Here is a 19,511-nt window from a genome sequence, read left to right as displayed (position 1 = left end):
CACCCTCCTCAGGCTCCACCCCAAAATCCTCCCACTGGTGGCAAAAAGAGACTTGGCAACCCTGGCATTCAGTGTTTGGAGACTGATTTTGGCAGTATCCTGATGGCTGAGGTAATATTGGGTCCAAACAAATTATTCTAAATGAAGGTTTATCTACTACTTCTAAAAGGTGATGAATTCTGCAATGATGATGATGATGTGATTCATACAGGAATATCTTGTTGATGCAAAAGGAAAACATTTGTCCTTTTGTCCTTGTAAAAATTGTACTTAAAATATCAGTGGTTTAACTTCACTAGTTCTGCAACAAACCTTTCTTTCAAGAGCGACTGAAATGATTCTTTGATGCTTTCTTCTGGGGACACATTAGACAAATGTACTAACTCTTTAATTGTACTAATTACAAAGCACTCTCTTAATTTGCCTAAAAAGTGCAAGTTAAAGATATCTGTATGTTCGTAGATAGATGTTCAATCTCAATTGAAAGATTAATGTTTGCCTTACTTGAGACGAATTTGTTATTTCAGCAGTCACGGAGTAACTCAAAGTTCTTTGTGGTTCCTTTAGGCCACTATTCACAAACATTTACTGCCCAACATTGCCCCTAAGTATAACAGGATAACTGTAATATGGATGGCAGCCTTTGTTACTTACAAATTACTCTTAAACCCACTCGACAATACCTTTTAGCACATTCATTTCAGTGGAGAGAAGACACTGTGCAAACTTAATGGGAGAATTCATAAACCACAAACTTGCATCATTTCCCTTTCCCTTCTTATGTAGGAATTCCCTCTGCCTTCCATGGTTTACTTTAGCTATCGTTTAGTGCTACATCATTATCAGTATGGCTAAAGCTAACCAGGATAACTCTAGTTTTAAATATGTTTACTGAAGAGTATTACAAGTAAACTTTAACTATAGATGACTTTAACATTGGGACAGTAACATAAATGAACATGAATTTGGGTAATAACTAATCTGAGCCACACACATTGTTGGTAACCTTGGAAGAATATTGAACCAAATGAAACTTCCTCATGTTTTCAGACCCAATCTGACCAGAACAGTTGTGGCTGTTTTTCTGACAACCTCTTCCTTTATCTGCAGTTTCTGTTTCCCTGTGCTATCTTTTCATTTCTGTTTCCTTGGGGGAAGGACAGGGGTGCAAGGGGAGAGAGTGGCTCAGTGGACACTTGTTTAACAGTCATACCAGCAAATCCAAATATCTAGTCCAAATTTGGGTGCCTCCACGCCTAATTTTTTTTAAAAAGATTAATGTATGCTAGACAGTCAAACATAGATCCAGTTCAAAATTCTGAAGAGGTACATTTTACAGTCATCCAGCCTATTGTATCATAGTAGAAATCTAACACTTGGGAAGGAGGAAAGGTTCCTAGCTTAGCTTTAATGAACCAAGAAGACCAGAAGTTTGTCTGCTACTATACTCTCATACACTTAGTCCAGAATGGGCAGATTGGAGACTGGAAGATAATTGGCCACATTGGTTATTTGAGGAGTTAATGATTGATTAATGATGTACATCAAGGGTTCATTAATGTGATCCTAACACAATTTTAACAACCAGAATGTGCAAGGATCCAGTGCACAAGTAGTGGACTTCATGGAACCCAGGATCCTCTCAAAATCCACTCAACCATGACACCAAGGGAGGGGATTCATATTGAGATGGTACAGTCCCCTAAGAGGACTTTACAGCCTGCTCTTCTGGAGTCAGTTTTAGTGTCAAGAGACTGAAACATGAATGCGTAGGGTCAAGTTATTTCAGAATAGATACAGCGGGGGATATTAAATGTCTGTAAACTTAGTTTTGGTTGTTAAATGTACTTATTCTCTGATAACAAGAGTCTTTCAGCACTCTAAAGACTAACAAATACATTTAAGGGTGCCCCCTTCAGACAATATCATTATGTTAAAGAGACCCAGCATGGTGTAGTGGTTAAGAGCGGTGGTTTGGAGTGGTGGACTCTAATCTGGAGAACTGGGTTTGATTCCCCACTCCTCCACATGAGCGGCGGACACTAATCTGGTGAACCGGGTTCGTTTCCCTACTCCTACACATGAAGCCTGCTTGGTGACCTTGGGCTAGTCAAGCTCTTTTAGAGCTCTGTCAGCCCCACCTACCTCACAGGGTGTCTGTTGTGGGGAGGGGAAGGGAAGGTGAGTGTAAGCCGGTTTGATTCTTCCTTAAGTGGCAGAGAAAGTCAGTATATAAAAACCAACTCTACTCCTTCTTAATTCAGAAGGTTGATAGAATAATATTGGTAGGGCAATCAAATACTGTCAAATATTCAGTGTGCTTTTGAAGCTGGTATACCATGTTCTTTTCTTTGGAAATAATTTCATGTTAAAGCCTCTCTCCTTATGAGGCAATATTTGTCAGTCTAATTAAAATGTCATGCTGACCTTTTATTTGAAACAGTTGTGTTTCCTGCCTTCATTTGGAAATTATATTTGCTTTTGGTTCAATTTGAAAACATTAAAGCTCCCAAGGTGTAGAAACCCTGCCTACTAATTAACATTAAATGCAACCTATCTTTTACAGAAGTAATTCAACTGAGTCTGCCAGAAGATCAGAAAGTAAGCATCACTGCAGCAACAGTAGGACAAAGTGCCGTTCTAAGTTGCGCCATTCAGGGGACCTTGAGACCTCCCATCATCTGGAAACGAAACAATGTTGTTCTGAACAACTTAGATTTGGAAGACATCAATGTGAGTGATAAAGGACTCTCGAGCTACTTTATAGACTCATTATATAAAATATTTGTGACACAAACTCTCGCAGTAGCTTTTGTCAAGCTGACAACAGCTCTTCTCTCTCTCTCTCTCTCTTTTCCTTTATGACGTAGGAGTAAGCATCTTGTTCAGATTGAAAGGCCACCTATGTGCAGATTTTGCAAAAGAGTGTAAAAGCTAAATTCCAGTCCTTTGGCTGTGGGTATGCTGTGCTTCTGTTGTTAAACAAATGCATGAGGGATCAAGGGTTAAAAAAAAAACAAGCAAGAAGAAAATGAAGAAAACGGCAACTTTTGTCACCTGAGAACTGTCTGAGCAGCATTGCATTCGCTTGCTCTACTTTTGTAAAGGCTTCCCATTTTTAGGAATAACTACCAGCCCCATCTCACATAACTTTTTAACATGTCGGTCCCATGATCCCCAGCATAGCCTTTTCGGATGGACAGACTTGGATCCTGTCTTCCTTTTCACCCCTCGAAAAGTTAGTTTGATCCAACCCATGATGTTCCTACATTTTCTATTTATGCTGTATTGCATAATTCTAAATCCCATTCTTTCTCTCTGAATTGAAATGAACCAAATACTTTTCACAAATGGTTTTTAATTGTCAGAAGCAGATGAAACAATTTGGTATGTTTTTTTTGTCAGAGCAGCTGTATCTGAAAAGACATTAGGTATCATCCCCTCGATACTCAAATCGATGGCAAAACTTGCAATGCCTGTAGCGGGTCTGGGTAGAATTTTCAGTATGCAACATGCACAGTTGAGCTTAGGGATGTGTACATGGGAAAAAAAGTTTAATTACATATCAAAAAAATCAGGAAGGGCATGAGTATCATTTTAATTAAATATTGGGAGTTTTACTATACTATATTGTATAGTATATTATATAGTACTTACTATATTGCCAGTCCAATACTAAGGATGTGCATTCGGGTGTATCTGAGCCAAAGGGGACCCCCCAACCCCCCCCCCTTACTAGTATTTTTCGGATTTTTTTTCTGCTGGTTTTATTTGTTAAAAGGCTTCTATACTTTTTTTTTAATGGTGTAGGAGACCAACTGAGTTGCCCTTGGTTCTTCTGGGCTTGCAAAAATGGTCCCCTGTGCTTCAGATTGTTCTGCTGGGTTTCTGAGGATTGTCCTTGGCTCTGCGAAAAACAACAAAAGCTGGGATTCTCTGGTTTTACATTTATTCTTTTGGGCTTGCACTGCCACATAAGCCCTAGGTTCTGCTAGGTTTCTCTGTTACTTATTGGTTCTGTTGGATTTGCAAAAAGTGCCCCCCTTGATTTTGTTGTTCTGGGATGATCTGGTTTGACATTGGTTCTGTTGGACTTGCCACATTGGCTTGTGGTTCTACTGGGCTTCCTGAGTTCTGCTTTGATTATGTTGGGCTTGTGTTTGTTCTTGGCCTGGGAGGCACTGACCAATGGTTATTGCAGGCATGCCTCTTTGCTTTTACCCTGGAGAAAAAAAGGCTGCCCCTCATTGGAAACAATGGAGGATGGATGGGGCACCTTCTTTGGGGCACATAGCATTGGACCCCTTCACCCAATCTTGTTGAAACGTGGATGTTCTTCTGTGGACAGGCACCAACAAGCAGCTCTGCTGCAATTTTGATACCTCTATCTTAAGAACAGCCCCTTTCCCAGACCCCTGGATAACTTCCCTATAGGCTATAATGGAGCCAAATAATTTTGGATTCTCAAATAAAACCTAGATCAGAATACCATACAAGTATTGGGATTTCAAAAAAATTGGGAATACCAGTATTTTTGGCTCCAATATAACCAAATGTTTAAAACTACCAATTTTGTTCTATGCACACCCCTATCCGAAACCCAAAATATCACTCATCTTATGCGATCAGAAATATCTGACAGTGCACCCCTAGTCAAATTCATTGCACAAAGATTAATTATATGTAAACACATTTCAGTTATTCATTTACATCTATAAGTGGGTGATTGTACACTATGAGTAGATTTCTTCATTCAGTGTGCTCTGAGGAGCTAAGGGAGAACATTAATCTGCTTTAATGTTTGCAGCACAGAACAAAATGCTGGTAGTTGATCAGGACTAATGAAATGGAAGTGAGCTTGTATATATCCTATAGGTGTGATGCTATCCAAATGGTATGCAGCTGCGCTGACTTTGGTTATATGGTGATAAACTTTGCTGCTGCTTTGTGGTGAATTAAATAGTCTGCTGAATTTTGACACCTATTAAAACTTCTAGCTTTAAATTGTTGCACACATAGTTGGGATGAAATCATTACCTTCCCCCACCCCACCAACAGAAATTAAGGCCTGAGAGACAGGCAGAGTAATTGGATGGGCCCACTGAGGAGAATTGTGCTTTTAAATTGCACTCTGGGACATGACTGGAACACTGAAAGATTAAGAACTTCAAATAAACACCTTCCAAGAGAATGTGAAGTGCTATGGTTTATGCAGCACTTTAAATACCTATTCATTTATTGTACTTACTGAGGCAATTTCCACATTCACAAAGCCACAGCATAGGTACACTTTCTTCTGTCTCCAGCGGTGGTGGTCTTTGTTCTCATCTCTGGCTATATTATGAACTATGGTGCATTTATTTAGCAGTGATAGAGGACTTTAAATCACAGTATATAGAACAATACCAAAACAGGTTCACCTGCATATTCAAGTATAAAATGCCAAAGATACAGGACTTTTAGAAATAATCTCATTCAAATGACCAGGCAAGACAGAGAAACATGACCTGCTGCTAACGAAAACTATGGAAATTCTATTAGAAGTATTCATCATCAGCCTCAAGAGGTACACAAATAAAAGGAACATTTATGGCAGTAATTTCTGTTTTTGGGGGGAGGGAGGGGGGAGTTTTAACCCAGTAATGCCACTGGCAAGCATTTGTGATCCATTAAAATAACTAGAGATTGGTTTTTTGCTCAGATAAGGTTTGCCACTACAAAAGTGATCTATGACTTGAATGTTTGCCATGTGCATTTATCCCATCAGAGGACCCTTTATGGGTTGAAAGAGTCTTGTAAAGACACAACTTAAATTAACATCCTCAGTTCACCCCCCTCCCAGAAATGTTTTTCTTGTTGTGTTCAATCTCTGTTCTCCTCCTTGGTATTAAGGGTGAAAAGGGTTATAATTGGGTTTACCATGCAGGGGAAAGGGTACCTCAGGAAAACCATTACAATTTCAATTCAGGGTGGCTAGCAGTAAATAGTGCCAAGCACTGACAGGCCAGCAAATAAACATTGATGTGGCCTCCTTTGCAGGTGTGGTTGGTGTTGTGATGGGAAAGTGTGGTGTGGGAGATAGTCTTCAATTAATCCCAAAATCTATATGCACTACCATCATGAAAACAGTGGCACTGGGCTGTGTGGGGGTTTCTTGCCAAAAATATCATGCCACCCCAAATGGTCACAAAATGGTCCTCTTTTACATCGTGTTGTGCTCTTAAACATCAGCCAAGCGGATTTCCCTAAGCATATCATCCAAATGCTAAATTAGAACAAATCAGTTATTGGTGGTTAGCACATAAGTCTGGAAATCCTTTCTTTGGTTTGCAAATGCCTGAGTCTGTGGGCTACCATGAGGCAAGCAGGGAGGTCATATGAAAGAGTCAGTTAAGAAAAGTGCTTATTTTATCCATGTATTTACATTATTTATAATCCACCTTCCTCACTGAGACTCAAGGCAGATTCCATAGTGTACGTCAAATACAGGCTGGGGCCTCCAATAAATAGTGCAATAGGGTTTGGAATAATACTCATATGGGGAATATTGTTCCAGATGTCTGCATGTCCATTAGGCTGAAATACTTTTGAGATGCCTGTGCTTTAAGTTGATCTTGGACTCTGTGAACTGAAAATAAGATATATTCTATCAAATTAGCAGCTTCAATCCAACAAGTTTATAAAGTTCCCTTGCTTGTGTTTGTCTGCCTCTCTATATAGAAAAACAGGTACAGGCATTTGCTTCTTACCTTTCATGCCTTCCAAATGATCATAGTGTGTGCAGGGGTTTTTTGTTGTTGTTTGTTTGCTAGATTTGTAAAATCAGAAGTCAACAATAATTGTTTTAATCTACTAGGAAAACAAATGCCTCATACAGCCCCATTCTGTCCTCTGCAGCTGTTGGGCAAGATGAACCTTGTCCCACATAAAAATATCAGCATTTTATTCTAGGCAAGTCATACAGAGGAATCTATGTGCACTGTATGATTATACAAGTTGGGTTGGGAATTGATGGAGATGCTGTGTGCACAGAGACATGACCTCCCTCTCAGATTAAACTGAACTGTTTGTTATCAGGGGCAGCATATATATTTTCCTTCCTTACACTGTTAGATGCAGTGTTTTACTTTTTCCCCTAGGGGTTAATTCACTTATATGAGGAAAAGTATAAAAATGTACTCAATTGTATTATTAGAGTACAAGCTATGCGTGTCCCATGCACACACAGCTCTAATGAGTCTGTGTTACTGGAGCAAGTAGGCTTTGCCTTCCCTTTATTTGATTATGGTCTTTTTATTGTGATCCATAGAACTGAATGGGAGGCACTGAGATTGGACCCACACATTTCTTCAATGTCCCATGCAGTTCAGCATAGCTTAACCCCTTTCATCTGCACAGCCCCAATGCTCAAAAGTGACAAAAACAATGAAATGGGGGGTGTCAGATGGCCACCATAACTGCCTCAATTTATCTAGCCCTTCTTGAACTCTTGGGCATACTAATATTGTATCCTGAAGACAAGCAATGGCCGCCTGTCCTGAGCCAATATTTGAACTAACATTAATCTCTAGAGCATGTGCTGATTTGACAAAACTCTCCCTACAAGGTGCAGAGGTTTCTCAATATATTTCTCAGAAGACAGTTTAGTATTCTGAAATGCCAGCCTTCCTTTCATCTTTCCTATATTGCCTTCCCACTTTGTTTTTCTAGGTTAAAAATAATTTCTGATACTGTAGGCAATTATGAAGCTAATTTTGTCCCTTTTTTAGACAAAGAAAAAGCTGCCTCCTGGTTCTGCACTGCACACTTGTTGATCATCTTCTACACAATTATGCCTTACTTTGATGGCTGTTCCCTTTGTTCTGTTTTTAAGTTCTCTAAAGTCAATAGCGATTGACTGTTCTGGCTTCAGAAGAAATGTGTGGCATTTCAAGAAAAAAGGAAGCTAGAGAACCTATCAAGGGCTGTTTCTTCCTTTCAGAAACATAGTTTTTATTCCCAGGGCTACACTTTCCCCAAATTATTCTTTGGAAAAACTGTTCATTATTTATTTCTATTACCACAGTAGCATTTTTGGTATCTTTCCCCAGAGATTCTACAGCACCTCATTTGTGCTGGCTAGCTTCTTTGGGGTACATGACTGTAATTCTTATATGAGGCTTTAGTTCAAGGAAACCTGCTGCTCTCAAAACACTTCCAGTTACTATAAAAAATGTCCAGTACTTTCTGTTCCCCTTTATAGTGGCCAACTCTGTATATTCCTTGGCAACACATGCATTTATGACTTGGTTTTTCATTGCTGAGTCCCACAGTGCTGGAGAGCTGAATGTGTAGACTTACCTCTGCACCCCTGATCATGGAGAAGAAGCATGCATGCAGATGTTTCCTCTTTGTTTGCACTGTGAAGACAGCTTAGCAATTGTGTGTGGGGGGGGCAGTACTAATTTGCCCTGTCTCCCTCCATGTGTTGACTGGGGAGTTGTGTTTGTTACCCTGATTAGAGTGTTACCCTGATTAGAACACAGGATCTTTTTAGCCAGCTTTTACAAGGGTAGGTCCCTTTGAAAAAACTCTGAATAAAGAATTGTTTGTTTCTAAATTAAATGGAGTTTTATTTCAAACATAGTTCAAACAAACACACACACAGCAAAATCATACGCCCGATTCACACAAGACCTAGGAAAATAACAGGGAGGAGGGGTAGGACACAAGGATATGAGGGCTGAGGTAATATTTACCAGTCCAGGAGAACTGATGTCCAGATGAAAGCAGCTTTGTAGAGAGTGGAAAGAGAAGGGGGCCCTCAAGCAAGTGGAGGTGTGCATGAAGATCCAGGACACACACACTATGAATGGCAAGGAGCCCATATTTATGTAAATATGAGCCCCAAGCCTGCATGAGGTAGCTGTCAAACAAAAGATTTGCCAGGGACAAAGATTCTGGACAAAGGTTATGATGGGTATGAGGTCATGTCAGGATGTGGCAGAATGACCAGTGATTGATGAAGTATAGATCTTAAATGTGTGTAGACATCTGAGAAGTTTCCCAGGAAGGATGTGAGTGAAGCAGGAGATGGGTAACTTAATCTCTTCTGTATTGATGGCTAAGGCTTGAAGGGTGTATGAGATATGCAAAGGGCTAGACAGAACTTTCTGAATAGCTCCTGTTTGCTGCTGGGATTAAAGGTTCTTGCTATCAGTTCCAGGTGTCTGCTTGGAACGCTTTATTTAGTATGTGAAGGAGCTGCTTACTCCCTATTGTTCTCAGTAGGGCTGTCAATTCGGTTCGGTCCGAACTGAAAATCAACCGAATTTCCCCTGATTCGGTGATTTTCTGTTCGGACGGATCCGAACTCAAAACTGGCGGGCAACCGGGGGGGCCGAATTCAGCGAGTTCGGGAGTTCGCGAATAAATTCGGCCAATTCGGCCCCCCTTCAGGGGAACCCGCTGAAAGGCGCAGGCTGCCCTTTAAACTGACCTGAGCCTCCCTGCTGGGAGGCGCAGGTCAGTTTAAAGGACAGCCCGCCCCCCTTCAGCGGGCTCCGCTGGAGAGGCTCGGGCTGTCATTTAAACTGATCTGCGCCTCCCGGCCGGGACGCACATATCAGTTTAAAGGGCAGCCCGCCCCCCTTCAGCGGGCTCCGCTGGAGAGACTCGGGCTGTCATTTAAACTGATCTGCGCCTCCCGGCCGGAAGGCGCAGATCAGTTTAAAGGGCAGCCCGCTCCCCTTCAGCGGGCTCCGCTGGAGAGGCTCGGGCTGTCATTTAAACTGATCTGCGCCTCCCGGCCGGGAAGCACAGATCAGTTTAAAGGGCAGCCCGCTCCCCTTCAGCGGGCTCCGCTGGAGAGGCTCGGGCTGTCATTTAAACTGATCTGCGCCTCCCGGCCGGGAAGCACAAATCAGTTTAAAGGGCAGCCCGCCCCCCTTCAGCGGGCTCCGCTGGAGAGGCGCGGGCTGCCCTTTAAACTGACCTGCGCCTCCCAGCTGGGAGGCGCAGATCAGTTTAAAGGACAGCCCGCCCCCCTTCAGCGGACTCCGCTGGAGAGGCTCGGGCTGTCCTTTAAACTGATCTGTGCCTCCCGGCCGGGAGGCGCAGATCAGTTTAAAGGGCAGCCCGCACCTTTCAGCGGGCTCCGCTGGAGAGGCGCGGGCTGCCCTTTAAACTGATCTGCGCCTCCCGGCCGGGAGGCACAGATCAGTTTAAAGGACAGCCCGAGCCTCTCCAGCGGAGTCCGCTGAAGGGGGGCGGGCTGTCCTTTAAACTGATCTGCGCCTCCCAGCCGGGAGGCGCAGGTCAGTTTAAAGAGCAGCCCGCGCCTCTCCAGCGGAGCCCGCTGAAGGGGGGCGGGCTGCCCTTTAAACTGATCTGTGCCTCCCAGCCGGGAGGCGCAGGTCAGTTTAAAGGGCAGCCCGCGCCTCTCCAGCGGAGCCCGCTGAAAGGTGCGGGCTGCCCTTTAAACTGATCTGCGCCTTCCGGCCGGAAGGCGCAGATCAGTTTAAATGACAGCCCGAGCCTCTCCAGTGTAGCCCGCTGAAGGGGGGCGGGCTGTCCTTTAAACTGATCTGCGCCTCCCAGCTGGGAGGCGCAGGTCAGTTTAAAGGGCCCCCGCGCGCCTTCAGGGAATCCCTCTGAAGGCGCGCTGGGGCCGAATTTTCCCCCGAACTCCGGATCCGGATTGCTGCATTTTGACTGTGCAATTCACAACCACATGTGATGCATTCATTCTGATGGCCACATGCTGGTAGTTCTTTACATAGGAGGTAACTCACCTGTCAAATTCTCCCTGGGGACTCCATTTAGGGAGGTGTGGCAAGGGCAGTCATCCACCACCACCCCAGTTTCAGATCCATAGGTGATATCTCTTTAGAAGTACCTATACCAAGTAATCACTGCACATTATTTTAAAACATAGTATTTTCTTGTTTAATCTTACTTGTGTAGTAATTTGTGGCTGACAATGATTGATGTGAATCTTGTGGCTCACCTGCTAAAACCCAAAGATTTTGTTTCTGCCTGATGTGCACAGCGATTCCATGAGCAGTGCGACAATTTAGAGCAAGATATGCCGCTACAGAGCTTGCAGGAGTGAGTTACAAAGCGCTGTCCAGGACCCACACTTGGTAAATGTTTCACAGCCTCTGTGCAATCTTAAACTGCTGCTACAGGTTAGTCACACAAATGTTTCATCCCACCGCCCGGGCATTAATTCAGCACTGAGTCAGAAAGAATATTGCACCTATAAAATCACCAACACCAGTCCTTGCAGGACTGGCATGCGACAAATTACTTATTTAGATCAATCCCTGTTTTATTTGTGAGCTCTGGCAAGATTACAGCTCAAAATGGTATGTCTGCCATACTTTACAGAAAACATCACTTAACATTTCTCTAAATTAAACTCTTCACTGATCTAGCTACCCGTGCTGCTAATAATGTATTTCCCGGTTACTCTGCACTTTATTGATGGTCTCCTTCAGCCTTGCTGATTTCTCTTCCTTTATTCCAAGTTCCACAGCATATGTAAATTTTATCAGTTTCCTGTTCATTTTTCCTTAGATGTCATTTTTATGCTGAGTAAAAATCAATCTAAATACCACAGCACTCATTTCTCATCTTTGCATTCAGAATTGTTTCCATTCATAAGCAGAGTTTGATTTTAGAGCCATATCATTCCCATATATATTCAGATTGCTCCCTATTCACCAACTTCATATTTTAATGCTTTCTTATAATGTATTGTAATCTATGGGAAAAGGTATCCCAGGTTTATTGTTGATGTTTGACTTCCTGATTTTTCCACATGATTTTAAAATATTTGCAATACAATTGTGATTTGTAGACATATTTTACTTGTTTGATATAGTAAAACGAGCTTGTGAACCCCTGCCCCCTTGTTATTAGATCACAAATGACCTCATGCAACAACAATAAAAAATCAAGAAATAAGAATCAGAATAAAACACAACTTTAATCTACAACTAGAATGGCCAATGTCTGTATTCTCTGAACCTCTTTTACTCTCCAAACATTAGTTCAGAGTCCAAATGATACTTGTTGCATAATACAGAGCTTTCATGGGTGGCTGAGCTGCATAATAAATTTGATACTGTCTAGGAGTTAGGAATTCATACTTTGTTCAGCACTGCATATAAATCTGTACATTTAAATATCCATACAAATCCAACAGGAGAGAGAACTTTAACATTTACAATATCTCTGTTTCTTACTACTTTGATTTTTTGTCCTTTGTAAGTGAAGCTGAGTAAAGTTTTTTTTTTAAACCCATATCTTGATTAAAATTTGAAAAGGACCTTCTTGGCACATAGCATTGCTTCAGTCTCCAATATATGACTACAGACTGTCCTGATATAGTAATTTGATACAGCCATATGCTAGGCTTTAAGGCTAGAATCAACATTGTGTAGAGTTTGGGAAATAAGTTTGCACAGTGCCGTCCTGTACCTTTAGCAATTGGGAATTACTTGGGGGAGTGTGTTTTTGTGGTGGGAGCTACCACTCAGATCCAAGCCCTCTGCAAACACTGCAGTGTCAACTTGGAGTTCCACCTCTTTTTCCACCTCACCCTTCTCCTGATGCTGAGAGCAGGAAGTAGTGTCTGTTGGAGCCGTCAATAAGAGGGAGAGGATAACTGATTTCAGAAAATGAATGGATCTATAAACTGATTGCTTTGGAAGAATCAGAAGGGGATAGACCAGTTGTGCTGGGCATGGAAAGTAAAGGCGGAAGGATTGGAGAAGTGATCCCAGGAGGACCAGAGACCCTCTATTCCAGCCTTTTTGAGCCCGTAGGTACCTTGGAAATTCTGACACAGCATGATGAGTGCAGCCACAAAATGGCAGAGCCAGACACACAATGGCAGTTGCGGCTAACCTTCTGTCACATAGTGAAAATCCACGTGCTGTGGTGGCAGCTTCTTCCAAAGCAACATTTTTTAAAATCTGAACAGTCCATCACATGTCCAATGGCCAATGAGAAGCCTTTCTGGACAAAAGCCTCACCTGGCTCCACCCATTTTCTAAAACCACTTGGCGTTCACCCGGAAAGGTGTTGGCGGGCGCCATGGTGCCCATGGATGGCATACTAGGGATGCCTGCTCCATTCCATGGTGTGGAAGTTAGGTGTTTTACACCACAATTTCCCCAGTTTTTCCAAAATGTTTTATACAAATTCCCCTCACCATCAGTGAAGATTTTATATGATTGCCCAAGTCTCTGTCATGATTATAACATGATATTATGATGTTGGAATTATAACCTGGGCCACCAAGCCCAGGAATTCACGAAGCTGCCTTATACTGAATCAGACCATTGGTCCATCAAGGTCAGTATTGTCTACTTAGACTAGCAGCAGCTCCCTAGTGTCTCAGGTAGAGGTGCTTCACGTCACCTACCACCTGTAGCTATGGCTATATATGAGCTAAGTGTATGTCAGCTCTCCCCTTCACTCCTCAATTCCTATAAAGCTGTTAACCAGTGTATCTAAGGATGAGGCTACAAAGTACTATGCTGTCACAGAGTATGGCTGTCACAACCTCTTCTCATTTACTGTACAAGAGCCACCAGTTAGTTGGCAGTAAACCTTTGGTCAGAACTAAGCATGATTGAATTTAGTTTCCCGAGTTAGAAGAAAAACTTTTCTTTACCCTCTATCAGTTCCAAATCAACATTCCATTGGTCAATGCAGTTCTCAGTTATCCTTCCACATATAGTATTGATAAAGAACCAACCATTACATTTTGATTGCATCTTTACAGAGAGACAGAGTTTCAGTTATTTTTTCTTAATCAGCATCAAATACATTAAGTAATGGATTAAAATACCATACGCACAATTAAAATTGTGAGATGCTATAACTGACAAAAAATCATATTTTCTCTTAATTGAAGTGATCTCTAAACATTGCTGCATCTTTTTGGGCATAAAGAATAGTTTTCTTTGGTAATAATGAAAACATAACCACAAGCCTCTCCCATAAAGGAAATCCTAAAATGCAAAGGCTTCATATTAAGGATGTAAACCAAAATGTTATTCAGACTCATATTGTTTTCTTTATTATAGTCATTTCATTATTTTATTTTTTGTTTCTGTTGGTTTCAATTGGCAAGACATTTCTAGGTGTAATACTTTTGTTTTCTGCTCAGTTTAGATAAGAACTTTAGGGACTGGATAATTCATTCAAGATATCATTACAGCCAAATCATCAGGCAGATTTGAGAAAGCATTCCAGTTTTATAGCCAGTTAAAATTCTTGCTTGCACATTAGGCACAATGAGGCATTTGGCACCCCAAGAAGGCAAACATTAAATCTCAGTCTCTCACATGCAATTGCAAAGTAGTAACAATGTAATACAAATGACAAAGAACATAATCCTAAATTGGTCTGTTTAGAAGTAAGAGTCATTTAATACAGTGGGGTTACTCCCAGGAAGAGTTTTGAGGACCACAACCAGAGAACCTTTATACACAAAGAAACATTTAGCATGGCTTGAAATGGTGGTGCTGCATCATGATTTTAAGGATCCAAAAATGAATTCCTTGTAGTGTAAAAACGTTGACAAAAATGCTGGGTACTTATCCACTTTATCGGGCAGCCCATTCCTAAAAGGGGGGGGTAGATCCATGGCAGGTAGGAGCAGCGGAGACGCACCACCTTCTCAGAGGCTTATTGGCCGCTGTGGAGAAAAAAAAGGTAATAAAAATAAAGAAAAGAGAGGAGGCCCCAATGAAAAAAGTGAGGCTGTGCCACCAAAAAAAGGTGGCGCAGCCCCACCGCCACTCAAGGGGGTGTTCCTGAGACAAAAGGGCTGTGGAAGCTGCCTAAAGGCATCTCCACCCCCAGGAATGCCTCCCCCACGCCAGTGTTCTCTTTCATGATTTTGTTCCCAGAGTTGCTGCGCTGGCAGAAGGGGCTTGCGGAGCTCCATGGCTCCTGGACACAGGTGTGTTTGCACCCACGCCGGCATAGGTGCCACTTTATAAAGTGGCACCCACGCTGGTGCAGGGTCACGCTGGCTCCTAAGGAGTCCCCCCCCCCACATCAGGATTGCAGCCATAATTTCCAAATTCATATCGTTATGGTAATAAGGTTGCCAGGTCACTCTTTATCACTGGTGGGAGGTTTGGGGAACAGAGTCTGAGGAGGGTGGGGTTTGGGGAAGGGCGGGACTTCAATGTCATAGAGTCCAATTGTCAAAATGGACATTTTCTCCAGGTGATCTGATCTCTATTGGCTGGAGACCAGTTGTAATAGCAGGAGATCTCCAGCTATAACCTGGAAGTTGGCAACCCTATATGGTAACTGTATTAAAAAATGGGCACATTTGGCTCTGATTTTTGATAAGTTTCAGGGCAAAAACCTTGCAGAGTTACACCCTCTTGAATTCTTCGAGGTCAGTGGGCTTTGGAGGGTTTAACTCAGCTTGGAATTGCAAAATTAGAACATGAATGCACTTTATATTCATGTCTAATTGCAGCTCCAACATTGGTCTGTCAAGATTTTTTGCCAAAATCACATCTGACTCATAAGTCAGATAAGCCTTCCCAAATTAACTTTTCACCATGTTAGTGAATAAAAAATTCAGTGCTGACAGCATGCTAACATTGAGTCATGATTGTTTTTCTTCCTCCTGTTGGTCTTGCAAAGGATAATCTTTAGAATCAAGTAGTTCAACTAGTGATACAAACTTTAAAACTAAAAAGATTCCTTTATGCCTGAGGAAGAATCTCATTAAGATTAGAATGCTTGGGGCTGTTTGCAATGATTAGGAAAAGCCTGAAAGCATGACCAGAGAGGCCTTTAAAACCGTATTCAATAGGTTGTTGTTTTTTTAATTCACATAACTTGCCAAACAAGAACCTTTGCTTTTTATGCTTACAAAAGAAATACAATTGCAATTGTTTTGTTCTAGTGCTTTTTTATTATTTATACAGAATAATCAATACACATGAAACTTTGCAGACATGCATAAGCAAAAATGTAAGCGCCTACTCTTAAAGAATTTACAATTTTAGAATTATCTAATCCATGGCGAATAACAGATGGGAAACTCCAACAGGAAGGGTGCCAAGGTAGTAGTGATTATATTTGTGTCAGCACCAGTGTGTGGGAAAGCTCCCATGAAAATGTAGCAGGAGACTGGATATCTTTTTTTTTAATTTAATAGGTTACTACAGTGGGATATAAGGGACTTTTCATAAATGTTTTACTTGTATATTAAAATAGGGCTTCTTTACTCTCCAAGTGTCTTGGTGACTCTTGGGAGAATTTGGATAGCCATTTCTCGGTAGTGAAGCTTTTCAGTTGCTATTTTAGAGCGAAAGTACATCATCAAGAGCCTTATTCCAAAAGGTTTATGGGTTTCAAATGACAGAAGAATATTTCAAAGAATGATGTATCTGCTTTCCTTTCCATTCTGGAACTTATTCCCACATTCCATATGCATAAGATGCATCTTAAAATTGCCTAGTTCAATCATTTTTATTCTTATCTCTTGAGTGATTTGGAAGGCCAGGTAGGATTTCTTGGGTTGTTTCTCATTCTCATGTTCTTGCTATTGGGGTGCCCATGGGCAGCATTACCCTGCTGCTTATTTATCCTTATGACTCTATGGTCTTGTTAATAATGCATGTTCTTTAATGTTGGATGTTCCATCATATCTCTACCTACGTGTCTGTAATGAATTTGCTTGAAAATCCTTGTAGTTTTCCCTGCTCAGAAAAGGCACAACATTGCAACCTGTGCTTCTTTCTAACATCAGGTTCCCCTGTCTCTGCTGTATGCCTCTGGGGTAATACCAGAATCATGTTGAATGTTTATTTAAAGATTCAGTAGCCTTGTACACTGTTGTTCCTCTGGTCAAGCATGTTGAATATTTAATCCCTGCAGTTCTTCATAGCTCTCAATGGCCAGTTGTTAACTGAACTGAATGTTCTCCCCACCAGCTTATTCCTACCTGATTTTACATCCCACACTGTATTTATTTATTTCTTTTCTTTTCTCATTCTCCTCTTTAATCCTAGGGCCATCTTCTTTCTGGCATGCTCTTCAAACCCTCTGTTTTCTGCCTTAACCCTGCTTACCCTGCCTCCTGGCCTCCTCCTCCCCCCCCCCACTGCCTTGTGTGTAATTTTAACATAACTGGTTCAACTTTCAGATTCTTGTCCAAATGTGATTTACATGTGCATGAGATGGACTTTGCATTCACTGGTCTGTTGGGGGCCAATGCAGTTAGCATTTGAGCATCAATGTTTTAAAATTTGTGAGATTAGGCTCTTGAAACCAATTTTCTTGCTGTATGATTTCACTTTACTAAAGGTCTTGTTGCTATAATGAGTTATATGACCTGTCAGAAAGTGTTGATGATAGGAGTATAATTAGAGTTAGATATAATTGAAACTGGAGGTTAGTAAGTGGCATCTTGGATTTGGAATTTAAAAAATTAAATGTCTGCCTGTTGCCTTGCGAGTACAAAATAGGGCTAAATCTGTGTCTCAGTTTTGTGTTACCTAAATTTCAGTAATCCAAACACGTATCTTGTTAACTATCTGTGGCAAATAGCACTTCTGTAATTTCTAGCAAAGAAATTGTAGAGTGTATTCACAAAAATAAAAGTGTTGCGACATAGTAATGATGCTAAAATGAAGGGTATTCTTTAATATTGCAGGTTTTTTTCATATTCACATCTTTCTCTGATAATTGCTAATTTTACTGTTTAAAATCAATAAAAACAGAAACCTTAGAATTTTACATTCATTGCTGATGGGGTTTTAGTAAGTGGTATAGAAGTGTGATATTTGTGATATTTGACTCGTGGCATATCTTAAATTACCTATCATATGTTAGAAGTCTGGAAAGTTACAATGATGTGGGTTGTGAATTCTGCAGCTTTTGATAAAACTATGGAAGTGCCATTTTCTTGAAAACACAAACCAGTTCATGTCTTGTGTATAGCTGTGTGCATGCTCTACACATGGGGGGTTGCTAGGGAATGGAGTGACCATTTTTTAATTACTTCCAGCTCATTCCTGAGCTGGCTGCAGCCGGTGACAGCAGAGAGGAGGCGTCGCCGCACTGCCTCCTAAGCCATTCCATGGCCGCTGAAAGACCCAAAAAAACCTTGCTCCTCTCACCACTGGCGTACCCAGGTTGAACACCCCGGGAATGCCTCCAGGGATGCCAGAACGTCCCCCCCCCCCGGGATGCCAGTGAGGACCTTTATGCTGGTGAGAAAGCCCCGCCGGCATTCCAGGGCAGAGTTGCCATGGAGGCGCCTGGTGTCCGGCCCTCCCTGCCGGCATTGGGGCCACTTACAGTGGCATAAGTAGCCTGGACGCTAGTGTGGAGGCCCCCGACATGGCCGAAGTGCCTTCCTGGCCTCCTAAGGGCTTTTGCCCTTAAAGGTCAGGAATTAGAGTCCGCCACTCATGTGGAGGGGTGGGGAATGAAACCCGGTTTTCCAGATTAGAGTTCACCACTCCTAACAACTACACCATGCTGGCTCTCATGCTTGTGTACTTCCTTGATTCTGATTTCTCAAGCAATAGCATTTCTTCCTTCCAATCAGATCTTTGCAAGGGAGGAACACAGAGCTCATCCAGGAATTCATCTTTGGAGACAAGCCACAGAAAGCAGCAGTTCTTTTCTCCTTCTTCCATTGAGGGGGGCAGAGCCCTTTGGTTCTTCTAGGGCTGGATAAATAGAGAGCTGAGGCAAGATGTACTAAAATATACAAGAATGCCCACAGGGAGTAATGGGAGTTGCATGAAAGACCATTGGATATAATGGGAGCCAGGAATACCAATTGACCTGGGTTCCATTGAAATATATTATAGCACACAAAAGTTGCATAAAAATGTGGAATGGATTTAGAGAGGCCTACCCTGAGCTTTGAATAACAGCCTCCCAAAGTGGAATGACGGTCTCTGCGCCCAGATAGACTGTTCTTGGCCTGGAATGATATAGCCCCCAGAGTGGAATGATGGTCCCTACACCCTGGGAGCTGTTATTCCAATCCCAGATCATTTTATCTGGGCCCGGAGACTGTCATTCTACTCCCTGGGATTGTAATTCCACTCTGGAGGCTGTGATTTCAAGCCAAGGACAGTTTTCTTGTAATCCATTCCACATTTTCATTGCAACATTTGTTTGCTTTAACATATTTCAATGGCATCTATCCAAGTCAACCAGCATTTCTGGCTCCCATTATATCCAATGGGCCTTCAGGCTTCTCCCATTGTTCCCAGTAGGCATTCCTGTCATTTGTTTTAATAACTTCCCATAATGGCAGACCTATAGAAAGGAATTAGGGGGAGGAGGGATTTGCAAAGGAAGCCACTTAACTTTGTGAAAGGAAACAAACAGACCAGAACAAGAAATGATGGCAAATGCAAAGTTTTCAGTGGGAAAGTAAGCAATTTCTTGTTTGGATGGCTTCTGTGCAGTCCCACATGGGACTGCGCATGCTCAGGCCAGCCACAGAGAAGATTCCA

General features: G+C 42.0%; 1 protein-coding gene across 2 annotated transcripts in view; it reads left to right on the top strand.

Moving 5' to 3' along the window:
- FSTL5 (follistatin like 5) overlaps positions 1-19,511 on the top strand; it is a 383,938-nt gene that overhangs the window by 272,534 nt on the left and 91,893 nt on the right. For both annotated transcript variants that reach the window (XM_056855358.1, XM_056855357.1), the window contains exon 6: positions 2,567-2,733. In XM_056855358.1, the coding sequence (XP_056711336.1) occupies positions 2,567-2,733 (167 nt within the window). The remainder of the gene's footprint in view (positions 1-2,566; positions 2,734-19,511) is intronic.

Source organism: Euleptes europaea, chromosome 9 (genome assembly GCF_029931775.1).
Source record: "Euleptes europaea isolate rEulEur1 chromosome 9, rEulEur1.hap1, whole genome shotgun sequence".
NCBI classification, from domain to species: domain Eukaryota; kingdom Metazoa; phylum Chordata; class Lepidosauria; order Squamata; family Sphaerodactylidae; genus Euleptes; species Euleptes europaea.
The sequence above is the reverse complement of the archived record's forward strand: the minus strand, read 5'-3'. Positions and strand labels throughout refer to the sequence as shown.